Source organism: Ranitomeya variabilis, chromosome 1 (assembly GCF_051348905.1).
Source record: "Ranitomeya variabilis isolate aRanVar5 chromosome 1, aRanVar5.hap1, whole genome shotgun sequence".
NCBI classification, from domain to species: Eukaryota; Metazoa; Chordata; class Amphibia; order Anura; family Dendrobatidae; genus Ranitomeya; species Ranitomeya variabilis.
This window is the reverse complement of record NC_135232.1, coordinates 1106362539-1106382273: the sequence shown is the minus strand read 5'-3', so window position 1 is coordinate 1106382273 and position 19735 is coordinate 1106362539. Positions and strand designations below refer to the sequence as shown.

Sequence of the window (19735 nt, the reverse complement as noted above, 5' to 3'; positions counted from 1 at the left end):
CGTTGCAGTACTGTTGCTCCGCCACTAAGGGGAGTGATGGTACGTCTGATGGCACTTAAGGAGTTCACCTGACCAGGTATCACAGTCACACATTACACTTCACACTCTGGCCACCAGGGGGAGCAAAGGGTTCTATGTACTAGGCCACTCCTCACAATCTGGTAAAACTGGGGGCTGGATAGGAAGTTAGACAGAAAGCTGACTGGGTTTTGCCCAGGCAACACCTAGTGAGAGAAGAGGTTGCTTGGGAAGATTCAGGGGGGTCCCTGTCAGGGGTGGGATCCTGACAGAGGCCTAGCGAAAAGGACAGATCGTTACAGAACCGCGCCTGCACTTCATTGCGGCGGTATCTTAAGAAAGGATAAGAAGCGAGATTTATTGTGGAGAAGTGAGAAACGAGATCACAGCACAAAGGCGAGAGAACCGGTAGGAGTCGTGCCCCGAGATCGGCAACATCCTACTGAGGCGCGTAGCCGGTGGCCGGAACGCCGAGGAAGTATTGGGCTCCAAGCATTACTTCAAACCAACGGCAGGGCAGTTAATTATAGGTTGGCTGCCTCACCTAAATCACCTAATGAAGACAATGGAGGCAATTGTGGGAGAGGGGCATCTCTAGGGTCCCTATAAAATAACTCCAGGCCTACCCCATCATACGGGTGTGTCCTATCCATATCATCTGGGGGACGGAGAGAAAGAACAGAAACATACACGACAGTTGTGAGGACTATCCCGTGGTGCTCAGCAGGGAAGTACTACAACACCCAGGCGCTAGTAGGTAGGCACTGATTTCCACCTGCAAAGGGAACTCTGGATGTGCCTTCGGACCGGCCGGTCTCAGCCAGCCCAGTTAACAGTACTCTGGATTGCGGATACCGAAGCCTTCAGTAAAGAGGTAAAGAGACTGCAACCCTGTGTCCTCATTATTTACTGCGACCTACACCACCACCTACACCTTTTATTGGGCGCCCCTTAGCAGGACCACAGACCGGGTCAGGCCACCGTGACATCCTCTGAACTGATAGACCCGGTACCAAGTACCCCGCCGTCCTCCGTCTGGGGGCCACTCCAGGTCCATATTCACTACTGTAATGAGCGGTACCATGTGACCACTCACTACAGGAAGAAGCTGCCAGCGCTTAGACAGCTGCCACTCCACCTCCCCTGCCGACCCCTGGGTATGACTCGAGTATAAGCCGAGAGGGGCAATTTCAGCCTAAAAAAATGGGCTGAAATTCTCGGCTTATACTCGAGTATATACGGTAATTTATTTTTATGTTTAATGAATATGAACTTTTATAGCTAAATAAATACAGCTCTGGCAAAAATTAAGAGACCACTGCAAAATGTTTAGTTTGTCTGATTTTTCTCTTTATAGGTATATTTTTTGAATAAAATGTAAATTGTTCTTTTAGTCTATAAACTTCTGACATGTCTCTGAATTTAGTTTATTTTTCTGAAAAGGAGAAATGGTCAAAATTAAAAAAAAAAAACCAGTGCTTTCAGACCTCAAATAATGCAAAGAAAACAAGTTCATAATCATTTAGAAACAACAATACTAATGTTTTAAGTCAGGAAGATCAATATTTTGTGGAATAACCATGATTTTTAATCCCAGCTTTCATGCGTCTTGGCATGCTTTCCACCAGTCTTTCACACTGCTTCTGGTACAAAAACGTAAGCAGTTCTTCTTTGTTTGATGACTTGTGACTATCCATCATCCTTTTGATTACAATCCAGAGGTTTTCAATGGGGTTCAGACCCTAGAACAGGCAGAAGAAAAATATTTTTTCACCGCACAACCCCACTTAGAAATGTTCCTGTTTCTCAGTACATTATATGAAAAAGAAATTATGTCATGCAAAAATATAACTCGTCCACAACAACCATTCATACAAAAAAGTTACAGTATGTCTTGTCAAAGAAGGGGAGGAAATCAATTAAATCAATCAAAGCACAAAGACAAAAAAAATACCTTGTCAGGAAGGTTTTTTGTTTTATATATATATAATGGTTTGTTTTGTGGTTTCAGCATTCAACAATATGAATATTTTTGTGCTTATTTCTAGGGAATGACTGTTGAAAAACTTGGAAGAAGGGTTCTTCTTATTGGAGGTTTTGGATTGATGACAATGTTTTTTGGAATATTGACTATATCATTGACTTTCCAGGTGAGCATTTTCTGTTTGTATTTAAGTAGATTTCCATAATATGTTGTATGACTAGTTTTTCACAAGTTATTTTTCCTGAATTGCAACTTTCAACTAGACCTATTCTTTTGCGCTAGGCTATTCTTAAGAAAGGCTTTTCAGTTGTATTTTTAATTTACAGGGGTTGTCCACTCAACCTCTTCTCAGTTGCTATTTTCCGCTGCTCTTTCACTTCCTCCATATGTATGTGAGTCGACTGAAGACAGAGTGTGAAGCCAGCGCTGATTGGCCACATGGATCACATGAAATGTCATGCAATCCCCGGGAGAGCCAGTGCCGGTGCTGTTCCAGCAGTGTTTCTTGTGTGTGAAAAGAAAAAAAAAGTTTTTCTAACTTTATGTATCTTACAGTCCATGAGAATTGGACCACATTTGAATGGTATCTGAGTGTGAGCCAATTTTTTCATGGCCCCATAGACTTGCGTTGCCTATTTTGGTCCCCCACTCTGATCAACATCAGGCATCTCTCCGTTATTGTCGTGGGCAGCTTAGTCCATGAAAAATCGCAGTCATATAATATTGTAATATAAGTACAAGTGCTATCCGTGAAAAATACAAATAGCGCTGGTACATAAAAAATGGACGTCTGAATGAGCCCTAACGATTTTCACTGTTTCCAATGTGAAATTTTCAGCTCAAACTTTAATGGATCACAGGAACTGCTAACCCAGGACAAGAGCCCACCTAGAGGCTGCACAGAACACTTTTTTGAGACAAAATGTGGCAACCAATAATATGTTGTACTTTCCGAGACGCGAAGTGTTTTTACTTTGTGGAAAATCAGATTTTCGAAAAACAGAATTCCATTTGAGGCACAGAATAACATTGTGTGTGCTCGTGAAATTATAGATAATTTTTGAGTTTTAAGCCAGAAAAAAAAAGTTCTGGATTTTCAAAGTTCTGTAATTCTGGGTGTCAAATTGACACAAATGTAGTTAAATCGTATCTTGAAGAGGACAGATCACTTGCTAAAACAAAGTCTCATCTATAAGTTTCCTGAGACTAATGTAGATGAGCTGCTGAGCTGTGATTGGCAACATTTGGGAGGGAAGAGTGAAAGCACAAGCCCAGAGAGAAAACAATGGAGATACCCCCTTTTGGGCTGTAAGCAGAGATTTCACATACTGCGCTCCATCAGAAACAAATGTAAATATCTCTGCAATGGAGCAAAGTAGCACAGAATGGAAAACAGTGTTAGAGTCAGGGGAGCTCAGGGATATTTTAGAGTTATTTATCTCAATATTTCTGAGCAAGTGACAGGTCCTCATTTAAGCAGTGTTGTACCCTTATGTATTGTCATTGGTGTTTTTCAATGTTGAAATATTTGCTTTATCAATAGGATCGGGCATCGTGGGTACCCTACATTAGCATTGTCTGCATTCTGGGTGTAATTGCATCATTTTGCATCGGACCAGGTAAAGCATTTTTGCTGTCGGCAACGTCTTATTTATTATGTGAAGTTTGACAGTTCCGCGCACGTAGCTTGTTCTTTCAATGACAACGTTTAATTTTGTAAAGCTGATAAAAAGCAGAGCTTTGCTAATGTCATTCAATTTTGTGTGCTAGGAATTTAGAACATATTAAAATTAAGATAATTAGATGAAGTCGTACTATGCGCACAAAGTGGTTGTAAAAAAAAAAAATCAATGTTATTTTAACACGGGTAACCTTATTATTGAATTACAGACTAATTGGATCGTGATTCTCCCCAGAATCCAAATTTCAAATTATGTAATTGATTGTAAATTGTTTTTTTTATTAAAATATTGGTACCTTTTAAAGGGGTTGCCTCATAATAAAGAACCCCAGTTTATATATACCGCATTCATATATATATATAATCAGCATGTAACAAAACATTAAATTAAAATTAAAATAAGTCTGGTCATTATGCAGCAATTCAATGTGCTTCTCTATAAAAGGGGGGTTTCTTCACAAAACGTCCCCTTTAGTATTGCACCGTAGTAAAGATGAATAATTCAGTTTTACATATTTTAATGTCTGCTTCATTGGAGTATTTTCAAATCCTATAAATATGCTAAAGGAATATTAGAGGATTTGTGTAGACTTGGCGAAAAGCATGAAATTGTGCAACACAAAGAGCTCAACTGGAGTCACACAAAGGAATCTTCTATCTATGCAGTCTCACGTCATTGCTATTTACACTTGTGTGTCTCCATGGTGACAGACTACAAACAAATCCTGTGTAGTCTGAAGTTGCACTCATATCCTTTTCCATCTATTCCCTATGTCTTCACAATCTTGTGAATACATATGGGCCAGAAATGAGAGACGGATCAAAAAGAGTATGACTGCAGCATCCGACTACGCAAGGTTTGCTTGTACTCTGTTACTATGGCTAATACATAAGAGATGTATAATGATAAAATATTTTAATGGGGTGGTCCAAAACTAACATTTATTTTAATCCTTAATGTCTATTTAATGTCATAATCTAATCTCCTTTCTAATGTAGTTTAATTAAAAAGTCCCTATTGTTCCCTCGCTTTCTTTGAGAACCCCCAGTGCATGCTGGGATACTCAAGAGTCATCACTACATTATAAATGATGTCCATTTTAGAGGCTGGGCTAGTCCCTGATCTGTTGAGCATGCGTCGGCTATCAATTCTGACTAATGCTCAGTAGGGTCTTGTCACTGTGCAATATTCTTTTTAATGCAAAGTGACAGTGTTCTTCCTTGCTGGCTCAAATGAAAAAAGACCAGCTAGCAAGAAAGCGCACTGTCATCATGGCATATTGTATGGAGAAAAACTCGCTCTCGCAAATGATATCACTTGTGGGGGTGAGGTTGGCCTCTGTGTAAGGGGTTGTAATATATGTAGCACCTTTTCTCCAACCCCTTTAAGTATGTTTGCCATGCTGCTATGATGTGTATATTTAAAGTTACTGCTATCGTGTATAATGTTCATGTTATATTTAGGGAAAGTGTATTACCCCGGGTCGGTTACTAGATGGGGCACAATGTAAAAGGGGAGCATTGTCTCAGATGAGCCACTAGATGGGGGAACTGTAGTACATAGTTTAGAAATGGTCAACATAGGAGGGGAACGGTGGGATAAGTTGTAGGATACTTCCTGATAGGAGTCAGTCGGGGCCAGGGCGCCCATCAGCTCAGCAGGGCTGGCTAGCCCTGGGCAACACCGCGCCACGCAACGTTAACAAGGCACAGAACCCAGCAGATATTCGGGATCTGGATTGTCACAGTAGGGAGATACAGCAGCAGCGTTGGCAGTAGTAGAAGAAGGCTAAGCAGTACGGGCAGGTCGCTCATCATGTGGCAGATGATTGCATGGGCTGATGCCCTCAGAACTGAGGAGAAGCAGCTATTGAGGGAACCCCCACATAAGGCAAGGAATCTGGACAGAGAGGACGCTGAGAAAGGTACGGTCCGTCCCGGAAATGAGCTTAGCGATAGAAAGAGAAGGAAAGGGACAAAAGAGGAGTTTATTGCTGTGTACCCTGGTGATGATACTGTGAAGAATATATTCCTGCTGTGCACAAGTCCTAGTAAAGAAGTTCTTGTTAAAGTTGGAATGGACTGTGACTCTGTTTATTCCAAAGTGGATCCAGAGAACCTCCTGAGACCTCCTGAGGTCCTCGATGGAGCTGAAGAAGATGCTGCAGGTATGCTGTGTGATGGGCAGCGTGTTTATGTGATGGGAAGTCAGGGCACACTGTTGCAGATGCTGATGGCCACGACTACTGCCCTGTCTGTCCTTCACATCTGCTCCACAGTTTTTTTTTCATATAATGTGCACTAACAGTGCGCTCTCTTATCAGCTTGACAATTCCAATTGAATTCAGCAAGGGAGCGCATTGTCACTATGTACTGAGAAAAATAGTTCACAGGAAGAAGATAGCTTATACTGAGCATAGGTCGGAATTGAAAATGGACACATGCTTAGTAGAGAAGGGAATAGCCCAGCTCCTGAAGCGGATGTCACTGATGACTTGTTACTTCAAAGTGGAAACAGAGACGGCAGTAGTGACGACAGCATTTTCCTCCTGATGATGACTTATTTGAGTATCCCAGCATGCACTTGGGTTTAAACAAAGTTTCATCAAACAGGATGTAGGTGAAAAAAACAAAGCAGTTAGCGTAGTAAGGGAACAATAGAGATGTTTTAATTAAAATATTATAAATGAGAACAGATTATGATATTAAACAGACAAAAATGTATGATTAAAATAACTGTTAGTTTTGGACCACGGCTTCATTATGTTCAAAGATGGTTAATTTTTTATTTTTTTATTAGTTGCAGTGCAGTAAAAATGACTGCAAACGTTTACATACTATTTCATTACTGCATTTCCGCTTACAGCTTTCCTTTTCAGATGGACACTTTACTGATTTCATTATTCCTAGTATCATAGAATCTTAGAAGAGAAGAATCATTATAATTTTGAAATATATTTTTGCACTAATATTTACTTTATTACGATGCAATTCCATGACGCTATCTGCAGAACTGAATATTATAGATGTATCTTAATCCTATAAACTTCCAATAAAGTTTAAAACTATATAATTTTGGATGCTAAATATAGGGGGAAGCTTAACGCTTTGACTTTTAAAGAGGACCTTTCTCCAAATTTTTCATGTTGGACTGGACATACAATGTAATATTGGCTGCAGAACAGAATACAGGTCCTTCTCAAAAAATTAGCATATAGTGTTAAATTTCATTATTTACCATAATGTAATGATTACAATTAAACTTTCATATATTATAGATTCATTATCCACCAACTGAAATGTGTCAGGTCTTTTATTGTTTTAATACTGATGATTTTGGCCTACAACTCCTGATAACCCAAAAAACCTGTCTCAATAAATTAGCATATTTCACCCGACCAATCAAATAAAAGTGTTTTTTAATAACAAACAAAAAAACCATCAAATAATAATGTTCAGTTATGCACTCAATACTTGGTCGGGAATCCTTTGGCAGAAATAACTGCTTCAATGCGGCGTGGCATGGAGGCAATCAGCCTGTGACACTGCTGAGATGTTATGGAGGCCCAGGATGCTTCAATAGCGGCCTTAAGCTCATCCAGAGTGTTGGGTCTTGCGTCTCTCAACTTTCTCTTCACAATATCCCACAGATTCTCTATGGGGTTCAGGTCAGGAGAGTTGGCAGGCCAATTGAGCACAGTAATACCATGGTCAGTAAACCATTTACCAGTGGTTTTGGCACTGTGAGCAGGTGCCAGGAAGCATGAAGTGCTCCAAAATCTCCTGATAGCTAGCTGCATTGACCCTGCCCTTGATGAAACACAGTGGACCAACACCAGCAGCTGACATGGCACCCCACACCATCACTGACTGGGTACTTGACACTGGACTTCAGGCATTTTGGCATTTCCTTCTCCCCAGTCTTCCTCCAGACTCTGGCACCTTGATTTCCGAATGACATGCAAAATTTGCTTTCATCAGAAAAAAGTACTTGGGACCACTTAGCAACAGTCCAGTGCTGCTTCTCTGTAGCCCAGGTCAGGCGCTTCTGCCGCTGTTTATGGTTCAAAAGTGGCTTTACCTGGGGAATGCGGCACCTGTAGCCCATTTCCTGCACACGCCTGTGCACGGTGGCTCTGGATGTTTCCACACCAGACTCAGTCCACTGCTTCCTCAGGTTCCCCAAGGTCTGGAATCGGTCCTTCTCCACAATCTTCCTCAGGGTCCGGTCACCTCTTCTCGTTGTACAGCGTTTTCTGCCACATTGTTTCCTTCCAACAGAATTACCATTGAGGTGCCTTGATACAGCACTCTGGGAACAGCCTATTTGTTGAGAAATTTCTTTCTGGGTCTTACCCTCTTGCTTGAGGGTGTCAATGATGGCCTTCTTGACATCTGTCAGGTCGCTAGTCTTACCCATGATGGGGGTTTTGAGTAATGAACCAGGCAGGGAGTTTTTAAAAGCCTCAGGTATCTTTTGCATGTGTTTAGAGTTAATTAGTTGATTCAGAAGATTAGGGTAATAGGTCGTTTAGAGAACCTTTTCTTGATATGCTAATTTATTGAGACAGGTTTTTTGGGTTATCAGGAGTTGTAGGCCAAAATCATCAGTATTAAAACAATAAAAGACCTGACAAATTTCAGTTGGTGGATAATGAATCTATAATATATGAAAGTTTAATTGTAATCATTACATTATGGTAAATAATGAAATTTAACACTATATGCTAATTTTTTGAGAAGGACCTGTATATATATTTTTTTTAATTTTAAATGTGGATATATAAGCAATCAAAGTATTCGGCACCTACAGAGTTAACTGTCCTTAGGAAAGGCCGTCAATGAAAAAGTACCGGACAACCCCTTTACGGTTATGTTTGCATAATGCCATCCTGTTGTACTTTTTTGGTGCAATTTTCCAAAATGTCTGTAAAAGTGCGGCAATGTTTCTGAGATTTCAAAAAATTGCAGTAAAAAATCATGTGAATATACAATGAATCTTTTTTTTTTAAATCCTGGTCCAAAATCAACTCGCCTATATGGAGAAGCCTCCAGCAATTACAGAGTTAAGAAATTCAGTGGTTTTTCTTGTGATAATGCAGCGGATTAGTTTGCTCCTCTCAGGGCTGCTTTATACAGCAGATTAAAATGTCGCCTGGGTTTTATTTTATCTCTGTGGTTCACAGCTGTGGAGTAAGATTAAGACAAACATTGACATATTTTGTCTATAAGGAGCCCTACTGACTTTCTCACTATAGTCATGGGCCTTACTCACTCACGTAAGGCACCAAATACTCACTATTTAAGGGGAATCTGTCACAAGGTTTTCGATACCCCATCTGAGAGAGAAGCCCTGATTCCAGCGATGTGTCGCTTACTGGACTGCTAGTTGCAGTTTTGATAAAATCACAGCTTTATCTGCTGCAGATCTAGCAGTGCTCTCAGTGCTGAGCTCTATAACCCCGCCCACAGCACTGATTTGCAGCTTCCTGTGTATTCTTTGCATGAGCAGAAAGCTGCCAATCAGTGCTGGGGGCGTGGCTGGACTAGTTGGCATGAGGCTTACTAGTCCTCTAGTGATAATCTCCTCATGAGAAAACCATGATTGTATAAAAACTACAGGTAGCATCCCAGTAAGTGACACGTCGCTGGAATCAGAAGCTCTGTCTCTACATCATGCTGCTCTCAGATTAGGTGACAAAAAACCTGGTGACAGATTTAATTTATTTTCTGTTTAAAAGTTTCTAAGGTACAAAAATGCGATCTATAATCTTTTGCATTAAAAGATTTACAGTATCGATGTCTTCAAATACTTTTATTTAGCACAAGTTGAAAAGTCACACTGGCTTTTTCTTATTAGAGTTCATTTGTATTCCAGGAGTGGAATTCTTAATTTGTTGTTTTGCTGTTTTTCTCAATCAAAAGCCAGACTTCACTTCTACCAGGATGAATTGATTCTTTTAGTTTCTCTCTTGATGATCTTTTTTTTGCTATGTTCATTCTGAGAAAAATAAAACCTAATTCCCACACGTTTGCCTTGTTACCATTTAATATTCTGCAGATTAGGAATGTATTTGATGGCGCTGATGTGAGATTGTAGCTTCTCCTGTCGTCATTTATCTCTGGGATGATTTTATGGCGACATAAGGCCAACATTTACATTGCATTATAACATTTATTATATACCGTTTCTAGGCTATACAATGCATTTTCATCAGGATAAAATATTGCTGAAAAATACGTATTTCTTGCAGTCCATATGGCAGGTAGAAATGAAGTAATAAATCACAATTGATCAATGAGACAGTATAATATGCAGGTGATATCCGCTTCCCTTTTTGTTTATTGCTTTATGAGCTCCAAAACTCTTTTGTTTGCCTTTTTATACTATTGTAACGTCTCTTGTGCATTTTTCACCTTTTTGTCTATTGTGGAGCTGAGGAGGTTTTACAACTAAGGAATCTTGGGGGATAAAGCAATGTTCCTGTTATTATTATTATTATTATTATTATTATTTATTTATATAGCACCATTGTGCTTATGGAGTTATTCCAGATTTTACCTCTGTGACTGTGTGTCCTAGCACTGGCGGACACAAACGTAAAAGAAAAGAACAGAATATTAGCCCTTTGCAGTCCAATCACTCTGCTATGACAAAAGCTCCTTGCTGTTTCGAGGTTGAGGTGGAGCCCCCTTACCGATTGAGCCCCTACTTGGTTGCACCAATGATATGTCCGCCCCTGTGACCTAAGAATTGTGCTCCAATACACTGGCCAGTCAACGAGTCCTACTCAGCCCCACAATGGTGCCCATTACTTGTCTCATTCACTATGTTACTTGTGAGGTCCATGTGCCGCTTCTCCAACCAACAGTCCTGGAGGCTAAGGGGGTTGCCATTGGGTTCTTATGACCACCAGAGACTTTATGCAGGTGATGTGGAAAGTAAAAATTGTTTAGAAAGTGACAAAAAAAATGTAAACAAATGATCTTTCTAATTGATCTTTATATATATAAAAAAGGTCTGAATTATTTTACCTGTTTCTTGGTCCTCTTTGTAGGGGATCAGAAGCTCTGCATTTTCTTAATTTCAAGTATCACTGTACAATATGATCCATCCCCAATTGTCTTCACCTCCTTAGCCGACACCCAAAGTGACTATATGATACAAGTAGCAGCGGGGCAGAAAAAGAATAAAGTGGGGAGGACTGCATCCCGATAGTGAATAATGCCAGATAGGGTGCAGAGACTTATCCGGGACCGGTCACGTGGGTTCCTCCTGTGTCAGCTGAGAGGAAGGAACCTGCTAAAACGAGGGGCTCTACTAAGCACCAAAGACACTTGTCATGAAGGGGTTGTATCATTCTGAGACTGCACTAGTTTTTAAAAATGGATTTTGTGCTGAATTTGGAAAAACCACTTAATATTTTAGTTGCTTTTGTCAAATTGGTTTATTGTAAACAGCAGAAAAATTGTAATTTTGCTAATAAACCTGGGGTGGAGGTGGGGCAAATAATTTTGATTGCTACTGTATATATATTTTATCACATCTATGATTTTTGGAGCAGAATCCACATAATCCTGGAATCCTCCCTCTCCGTCACACATCCAGTGCCAGTGTGTTCCATCCTATGATGCTGCTATCAGTTCTGCTAACTCCATTAGTTCCACAAGCGACCTTAGTCTACACTATTGACATGAGTTTTTCTTAAAGGGAACCTGTCAACAGTTTTTTGCTGAGTGCAGCATAATGTAGAGAAAGTGACCCTGATTCCAGGATTGTGTATTACTTAGTTTACTGTGTGCAGCAGTTTTGACAAAATCAGTTTTTCTATGTAGCATGAATCAGAGCTCAAAAAGCTTCCCCCTCCCACACCCCTGATTAGCAGATTTTTGTATACATTGAATATATTGACAGTAAGTTACTAAGGATACACATGGGCAGCTTGTTCGGCAGTGATAATCTCCTGCTGATAATACACTCATTATATTGAAACAACAGCACAAAGTCTAATAAGTGACACATCACTGAAATCAGTGTCTCACCCCATGCAACATGCTGTCTTCAGATTACAAAGCACACATCTACTGTCAGATTCACTTCCAAGAGGAACCATTGTTTGCATTTTTATTTCATAAATCAATAGTACTCATAAAAATTAGAAACTTAATAAGGAATCTTATCAGAGAAATCTTTTCTCCTCCTAGACTGATCTTTCATTTTCAAAATTCACAATTCACGGGTAAAATCTGCCTTTACTAATACAGAATTTCCCATTACGGAGATAGGAGATAATAGTTGCTACTGATATATAGTAGTATAAACGTTCTTTTTTCCTCTTTCCTCCTGGAAGGGGATGCCTCTAATAAAACAACCGCTTTAAATGGATATTGTAGCCATGAACAATATGTATTGGATAGTTAAAAATGTTCGTTTGGGCATGACTCATTATTAGATCCTACATTACTGCACAGGGTAGGAACCGATCTTTATGACATTTTATTGAGCATGCATAAGTTCTCACAAGTACATACAATTCCTGCATACTTGTATTCCCTCGTTTTAATAATATATTATTATATATATTGTAACCATTCTTGATTTTTTACAAAAAAGAACACTCTGATGCCCACCAAGGACAAGTAGAAACTTGTACCCTACAACCACGTTGTTGCATCAATTACTTAGAAACTGCAACATCTTCAGTTTTATTTTAGTTGAAATACTGTGGGTGAAAGCATTCTTCTCTGCCATGACGTCGAGATACAAGAGCTCCTCTTTCCACCTCTGACGCTGAGGATATGCCTCCCTCTGATCCTCGCAGATTGGTGTCAGAGGTGCGTGCACAGTAACCTTTCATCGTCTATAATTACAAACCAGGAAAAGGGCTAAATACAGATCATTTCTAGAATCAGACTTGTTCTCCATATCTCTTCGTGTGTTCAGTTTCTTAAAAAGAATTGCTAAATTTAATGTTTTAATTAAATTAAGTAATATAGGCCCCCATACATATTAAACCAGGGGTGCATAACACTTTTTGGACCAAGGGCCACATTGCCATACTGAACCAATCCCAAGGGCTTCAAAAAATTGAGATCGGTACTTTCATGAATACATCACCAAAACCACCATCAGTACAATAAAACATCACCAGAACCAAATTTTGAGTATTTGAGGAACATTAGAAGTGTTTTTACTCAGTTTCTGCTCCCCCCAAAAAACAATGTAAACACACACTAACTTAAACTGAGTTTTTGGAGCAGAAACCCGCCAAATCCTTGTTATAATCTCAAATCCACTCACAAAACTACAGAGTGGAACACAGGGGAGAGATAGGTAGGGGAGAGATAGGAAGGAGAAACCAAATAGATGAGGATAAAGATACAACGGAGATAGGAAGGAGAAACCAAATAGATGAGGATAAAGATACAATGGAGATAGGAAGGAGAAACCAAATAGATGAGGATAAAGATACAACTCTTCAAGCTCCTACTCGAAACACAATTTACTCCTCCAACACCAAACCATGCAAAATGCACTAGCACTGGCAAGGTCAGAAGCAAGGAGGAGGATTCTTATACCTGTTGAGAGTTAGGAAATCAGAACAGCTGTTACCATCCAATATGGAAAACTCCAGGAGTCCAATTAAGCAGTTTAACCCCTGCAGCATCAAAGCAAATAAAGCCAGAACTGCTTATAGGACACTGAAGCCGTTCTATCTACCGCAGGTATATGTGTCACCAGATGCTGCGAACATCTAACCCCACTCTGTTGCGGTATCCCTGTGACAGCAGAATTTTCTTTATAATACTAAAATGGTCAGTCTTGTAGAAAAAAAGGGTTAATCTTCTGCTGATCAATTCCATCTTCAGTTGGTTGCCGACTAAGTGCTGAACCTTCAGACCAAGAATGGAGCTTAGCTACAATATATTTTTTCTTCTACTGCAGATAGAACTGAGGGGGAAGCTCCTGCTGCAAAGAGGCTTGGGCATAACTGTTTTTTTGCGACACATAGGGAAGATTTTTTTATATATCTATTTATAGTTTTAATTTTATTGTTAACACAATTAGATCAAATGAATATTAACCTCTGGACATGTGATGTACATGCACTTCAAGCATTGGTTACGAGTAGTGTTGAGCGATACCTTCCGATACTTGAAAGTATCGGTATCGGATAGTATCGGCTGATACCCGAAAAATATCAGATATCGCCGATACCGATACCCGATACCAATACAAGTCAATGGGACTCAAGTATCGGAAGGTATCCTGGATGGTTCCCAGGGTCTGAAGGAGAGGAAACTCTCCTTCAGGCCCTGGGATCCATATTAATGTAAAAAATAAAGAATTAAAATAATAAATATGGATATACTCACCCGTCCGGCGGCCCTTGGACCTTACCGCTGTTAACCGGCAGCCTCCGTTCCTAAGAATGAGCAGTTTAGGACCTTCGATGACGTTGCGGCTGACGTCGCGGCTTGTGATTGGTCGCGTGCCGCTCATGTGACCGCTCACACGACCAATCACAAGCCGCGACGTCATCACAGGTCCTAAACTCCTCATTCTTAGGAACGGAGGCTGCCGGTTACTACCAGGGCGAGTCAGAGGGTGAGTATATCAATATTTTTTATTTTAACTCTTTATTTTTTACATGAATATGGATCCCAGGGCCTGAAGGAGAGTGTCCTCTCCTCCAGACCCTGGGAACCATACACTGGGAACTTCCGATTCCGATTTCCGATATCACAAAAATATCGGAACTCGGTATCGGAATTCCGATACAGCAAGTATCGGCCGATACCCGATACTTGCGGTATCGGAATGCTCAACACTAGTTACGAGCATATGTAGTGGACTCTGGAGCTGAGGAACTCCATGCCCAGCAGATGGTGTCTGAGTCTGCCTCTAACCAGACACCATCTTTCCATTTTTCCACTAACAAAGTTAATTTTAATCACCATTTTAATCAACAGATATTTGAATAATAATTAGGGCCACAATTGGTTGTGTTTAAAAAAAAATGTTCCTGTGCTGAGATAATCTTACAAATGTGCCCCTGCTGTGTGCTGTGTAATGGCCTTGTGTATCCATGCGGGAACATGGTCTGATCACACCACAGCGGGAGGAAAAGAGTATACAGACAGGACAGCATGAGATCACAGCTGATTCTTTCTTTGAGGTAAAACATTGCCGAATATTAAGTTGAGGGTGCCAACAATTTTGTCCGGACCCAATTTGGGATTTTGTGTGAAATTATGTCCAATTTACCTTTTTTTCTTTGTCTTTTTTCTATTGTTCCAATACACACAAAGGAAAAAAAAAACATGTGTATGACAAATATGTGTAATTGCAAACATTTTCTGGGAGAAATACTTCATTTTCTGGAACAATTTCAAGGGTGACAAATCTTTCAGCCATGGCTGTTGTTCGATGGCTACCAGATATACAGTATCCCTGAGGGGAGATATGTGTCATCGAGGTTGGTAGCTTCGGTGATGTAAAGCCAGGATAGCAGGCTCCAGCACGTATAGTTCTGAGAGAGTTAATAGGGCTTGTCAGAAGCGTGTTTTATGAGCAGTCAAAGAGATGGGTGGGACTGACTGCTCACATATCACACCCCGGGGGTGTGGAATGGAACATAAAATGGAGACCAGTTTTCTCATTCAATTTCTGGGTCTGGAGATGTGTGGATCTCCTGTGTGGTGGGCTGTGCTAAGGTCTAAAGAACTGGACACTAACCTGAGCAGGTGAACCCATAATCCTGTAAGAACTATTTACTTTGTGCTGGAAAAGGCTTTTTTCATTTGGTTTCCTGAGTGGTTTATACATTCTTAAAAAGCAGCCTGGACATTTAAATGAAACAGCTTCCACTGCCTACCTCAACTGCAACCAAGTGAGCAGAAATTCTAATATATATATATATATATATATATATATATATATATATATATATATATATATATATATATATATATATATATATATATATATATATACATATATACACATATAGTTAGGTCCATATATATTTGGACAGAGACAACATTTTTCTAATTTTGGTTATAGACATTACCACAATGAATTTTAAACAAAACAATTCAGATGCAGTTGAAGTTCGGACTTTCAGCTTTCATTTGAGGGTATCTGTTATGACCCCAATGGCGAGGGTCTCAGAGAAACAAGTAAGTCTGCGACGTACAAAAATCCAGCTCATAGGGCAGTGGTAACTGGGTTGACCATATATCTACTCCTAACGCCAACACTAGCAGTAGCCGGGGAACATGCCTACGTTGGTCGCTAGATGTCTCGCGCCAGCCGGAGGACTAACTACCCCTAGAAGAGGAAAACAAAGACCTCTCTTGCCTCCAGAGAATAGACCCCAAAAGTAGGATAGTAGCCCCCCACAAATAATAACGGTGAGGTAAGAGGAAATGACAAACACAGAGATGAACTAGATTTTAGCAAAGAGAGGCCCACTTTACTTATAGCAGAATGTAGTAAGATAACTTATATGGTCAACAAAAACCCTATCAAAATCCACGCTGGAGATTCAAGAACCCCCGAACCGTCTAACGGCCCGGGGGGAGAACACCAGCCACCCTAGAGCTTCCAGCAAGGTCAGGAAACAGATTATATACAAGCTGGACAAAAATGCAAACAAAAACAAATAGCAAAAAGCAAGAAAGCAGACTTAGCTTAATCAAGCAGGAACCAGGATCAGAAGACCAGAGCACTACAGATTAGCTCTGATATCAACGTTGCCAGGCATTGAACTGAAGGTCCAGGGAGCTTATATAGCAACACCCCAGACCTAACGACCCAGGTAAGCATACAAGGGATGAATGACATACCCAGAGTAAAATCACTAGTAGCCACTAGAGGGAGCCAAAAGGTAAATTCACAACAGTACCCCCCCCTTAGTGAGGGGTCACCGAACCCTCACCAAGACCACCAGGGCGATCAGGATGAGCGGCGTGAAAGGCATGAACTAAATCGGCCGCATGCACATCAGAGGCGACCACCCAGGAATTATCCTCCTGACCATAGCCCTTCCACTTGACCAGGTACTGAAGCCTCCGCCTGGAGAGACGAGAATCTAAGATCTTCTCCACCACGTACTCCAACTCGCCCTCAACCAACACCGGAGCAGGAGGCTCAGCAGAAGGAACCACAGGCACAACGTACCGCCGCAACAAGGACCTATGAAATACGTTGTGGATGGCAAACGACACCGGAAGATCCAGGCGAAAGGATACAGGATTAATGATTTCCAATATCTTGTAAGGACCAATGAAGCGAGGCTTAAATTTGGGAGAGGAGACCTTCATAGGAACAAATCGAGAAGACAGCCATACCAAATCCCCAACGCGAAGTCGGGGACCCACACCGCGGCGGCGGTTGGCAAAACGCTGAGCCTTCTCCTGTGACAACTTCAAGTTGTCCACCACATGCCCCCAGATCCGCTGCAACCTATCCACCACGGAATCCACCCCAGGACAGTCAGAAGGCTCCACATGTCCCGAGGAAAAACGAGGATGGAAACCAGAGTTGCAGAAAAATGGCGAAACCAAGGTGGCGGAACTAGCCCAATTATTAAGGGCAAATTCAGCCAACGGCAAGAAGGTCACCCAATCATCCTGATCAGAAGAGACAAAACACCTCAAATAAGCCTCCAGAGTCTGATTAGTTCGCTCCGTTTGTCCGTTAGTCTGGGGATGGAAAGCGGATGAAAACGACAACTCAATGCCCATCCTACCACAAAAGGATCGCCAGAACCTGGAAACAAACTGGGATCCTCTGTCCGACACAATATTCTCAGGAATGCAAACGAACCACGTTCTGGAAGAACACAGGAACCAGATCAGAAGAAGAGGGCAGCTTGGGCAAAGGAACCAAATGGACCATCTTGGAGAAACGATCACATATCACCCAGATGACAGACATGCCCTGAGACACCGGAAGATCAGAAATGAAATCCATAGAGATGTGTGTCCAAGGTCTCTTCGGGACAGGCAAGGGCAAGAGCAACCCGCTGGCACGAGAGCAGCAAGGCTTAGCTCGAGCACAAGTACCACAGGACTGTACAAATGACCGCACATCCCTTGACAAGGAAGGCCACCAAAAGGACCTGGCCACCAGATCTCTGGTGCCAAAAATTCCCGGGTGCCCTGCCAACACCGAGGAATGAACCTCGGAAATGACTCTGCTGGTCCATCTAGCAGGCACAAACAATCTGTCAGGTGGACAAGAGTCAGGCCTACCAGCCTGAAATCTCTGCAACACACGTCGCAGATCTGGAGAAATAGCAGACACGATAACTCCTTCCTTAAGAATACCCACAGGTTCAGCGACTCCAGGAGCATCAGGCACAAAGCTCCTAGACAGAGCATCGGCCTTCACATTCTTAGACCCTGGTAAATACGAGACCACAAAGTCAAAACGGGAGAAAAACAATGACCAGCGGGCCTGTCTAGGATTCAGGCATTTAGCAGACTCGAGATACATCAGATTTTTGTGATCAGTCAAGACCACCACACGATGCTTAGCACCCTCGAGCCAATGACGCCACTCCTCAAATGCCCACTTCATGGCCAACAACTCCCGATTGCCCACATCATAATTTCGCTCTGCCGGCGAAAACTTCCTAGAGAAAAAGGCACAAGGTCTCATAGTAGAGCAACCAGGGCCTCTCTGTGACAAAACGGCCCCTGCCCCAATCTCCGAAGCATCCACCTCAACCTGAAAAGGAAGTGAGATGTCAGGCTGGCACAAAACAGGCGCCAAAGTAAACCGGCGTTTTAACTCCTGGAAAGCCTCCACGGCAGCAGGAGCCCAGTTAGCTACATCAGAGCCTTTCTTGGTCATATCCGTCAGCGGTTTAACAACGCTAGAGAAATTTGCGATAAAACGACGGTAGAAGTTAGCAAAACCCAAGAACTTCTGAAGACTCTTAACTGACGAGGGTTGAGTCCAATCATGAATAGCTCGGACCTTGACTGGATCCATCTCCACAGCAGAAGGGGAAAAAATGAACCCCAAAAAGGGAACCTTCTGTACACCAAAGAGACACTTTGAGCCTTTTACAAACAAAGAATTTTCACGCAGAATCTCAAAAACCATCCTGACCTGCTCCACATGCGAGTCCCAATCATCAGAAAAAACCAGAATATCATCCAGATAAACAATCAAAAATTTATCCAGATACTTCCGGAAAATGTCATGTATGAAGGACTGAAAAACTGAAGGTGCATTAGAGAGACCGAATGGCATCACCAAGTACTCAAAATGACCTTCGGGCGTATTGAATGCGGTTTTCCATTCATCGCCCTGCCTAATGCGCACAAGGTTGTACGCACCACGAAGGTCTATCTTGGTGAACCACTTGGCACCTTTAATCCGGGCAAACAAATCTGACAACAGCGGCAAAGGATACTGAAATTTAACAGTGATCTTATTTAAAAGCCGATAGTCAATACAAGGCCTCAAAGATCCGTCCTTTTTGGCCACAAAAAAGAATCCCGCACCAAGAGGGGAAGAAGAAGGACGGATATGCCCCTTCTCAAGAGACTCCTTGATATATGAACGCATCGCGGTATGTTCAGGTACCGACAGATTAAACAGTCTCCCCTTAGGAAACTTACTGCCAGGAATCAAATCTATTGCACAGTCACATTCCCTATGAGGAGGCAGTGCACTGGACTTAGACTCGCTGAAGACATCCTGATAATCAGACAAATACGCCGGAACTTCCGAAGGCGTAGAAGAAGCAATAGACAAGGGCAGGGAATCTCCATGAATTCCATGGCAGCCCCAACTTGACAGTGACATAGCCTTCCAGTCCAAGACTGGATTATGGGTCTGTAACCATGGCAAACCCAAAACAACCAAATCATGCATTTTATGCAGAACAAGAAAACGTATTACCTCCCGATGTTCGGGAGTCATGCACATGGTAACCTGTGTCCAAAACTGCGGTTTATTTTTTGCCAATGGCGTAGAATCAATACCCCTAAGAGGGATAGGATTTTCCAATGGCTCAAGAACAAATCCG

The 19735-nt window shown here is 41.6% G+C and overlaps 1 protein-coding gene across 3 annotated transcripts in view; it reads left to right on the top strand.

The window, feature by feature from the left end:
* Positions 1–19735, top strand: part of SLC2A9 (solute carrier family 2 member 9) — a 466623-nt gene that overhangs the window by 305422 nt on the left and 141466 nt on the right. For all 3 annotated transcript variants that reach the window (XM_077280149.1, XM_077280147.1, XM_077280148.1), the window contains exons 10-11: positions 2067–2168; positions 3546–3621. In XM_077280149.1, the coding sequence (XP_077136264.1) occupies positions 2067–2168; positions 3546–3621 (178 nt within the window). The remainder of the gene's footprint in view (positions 1–2066; positions 2169–3545; positions 3622–19735) is intronic.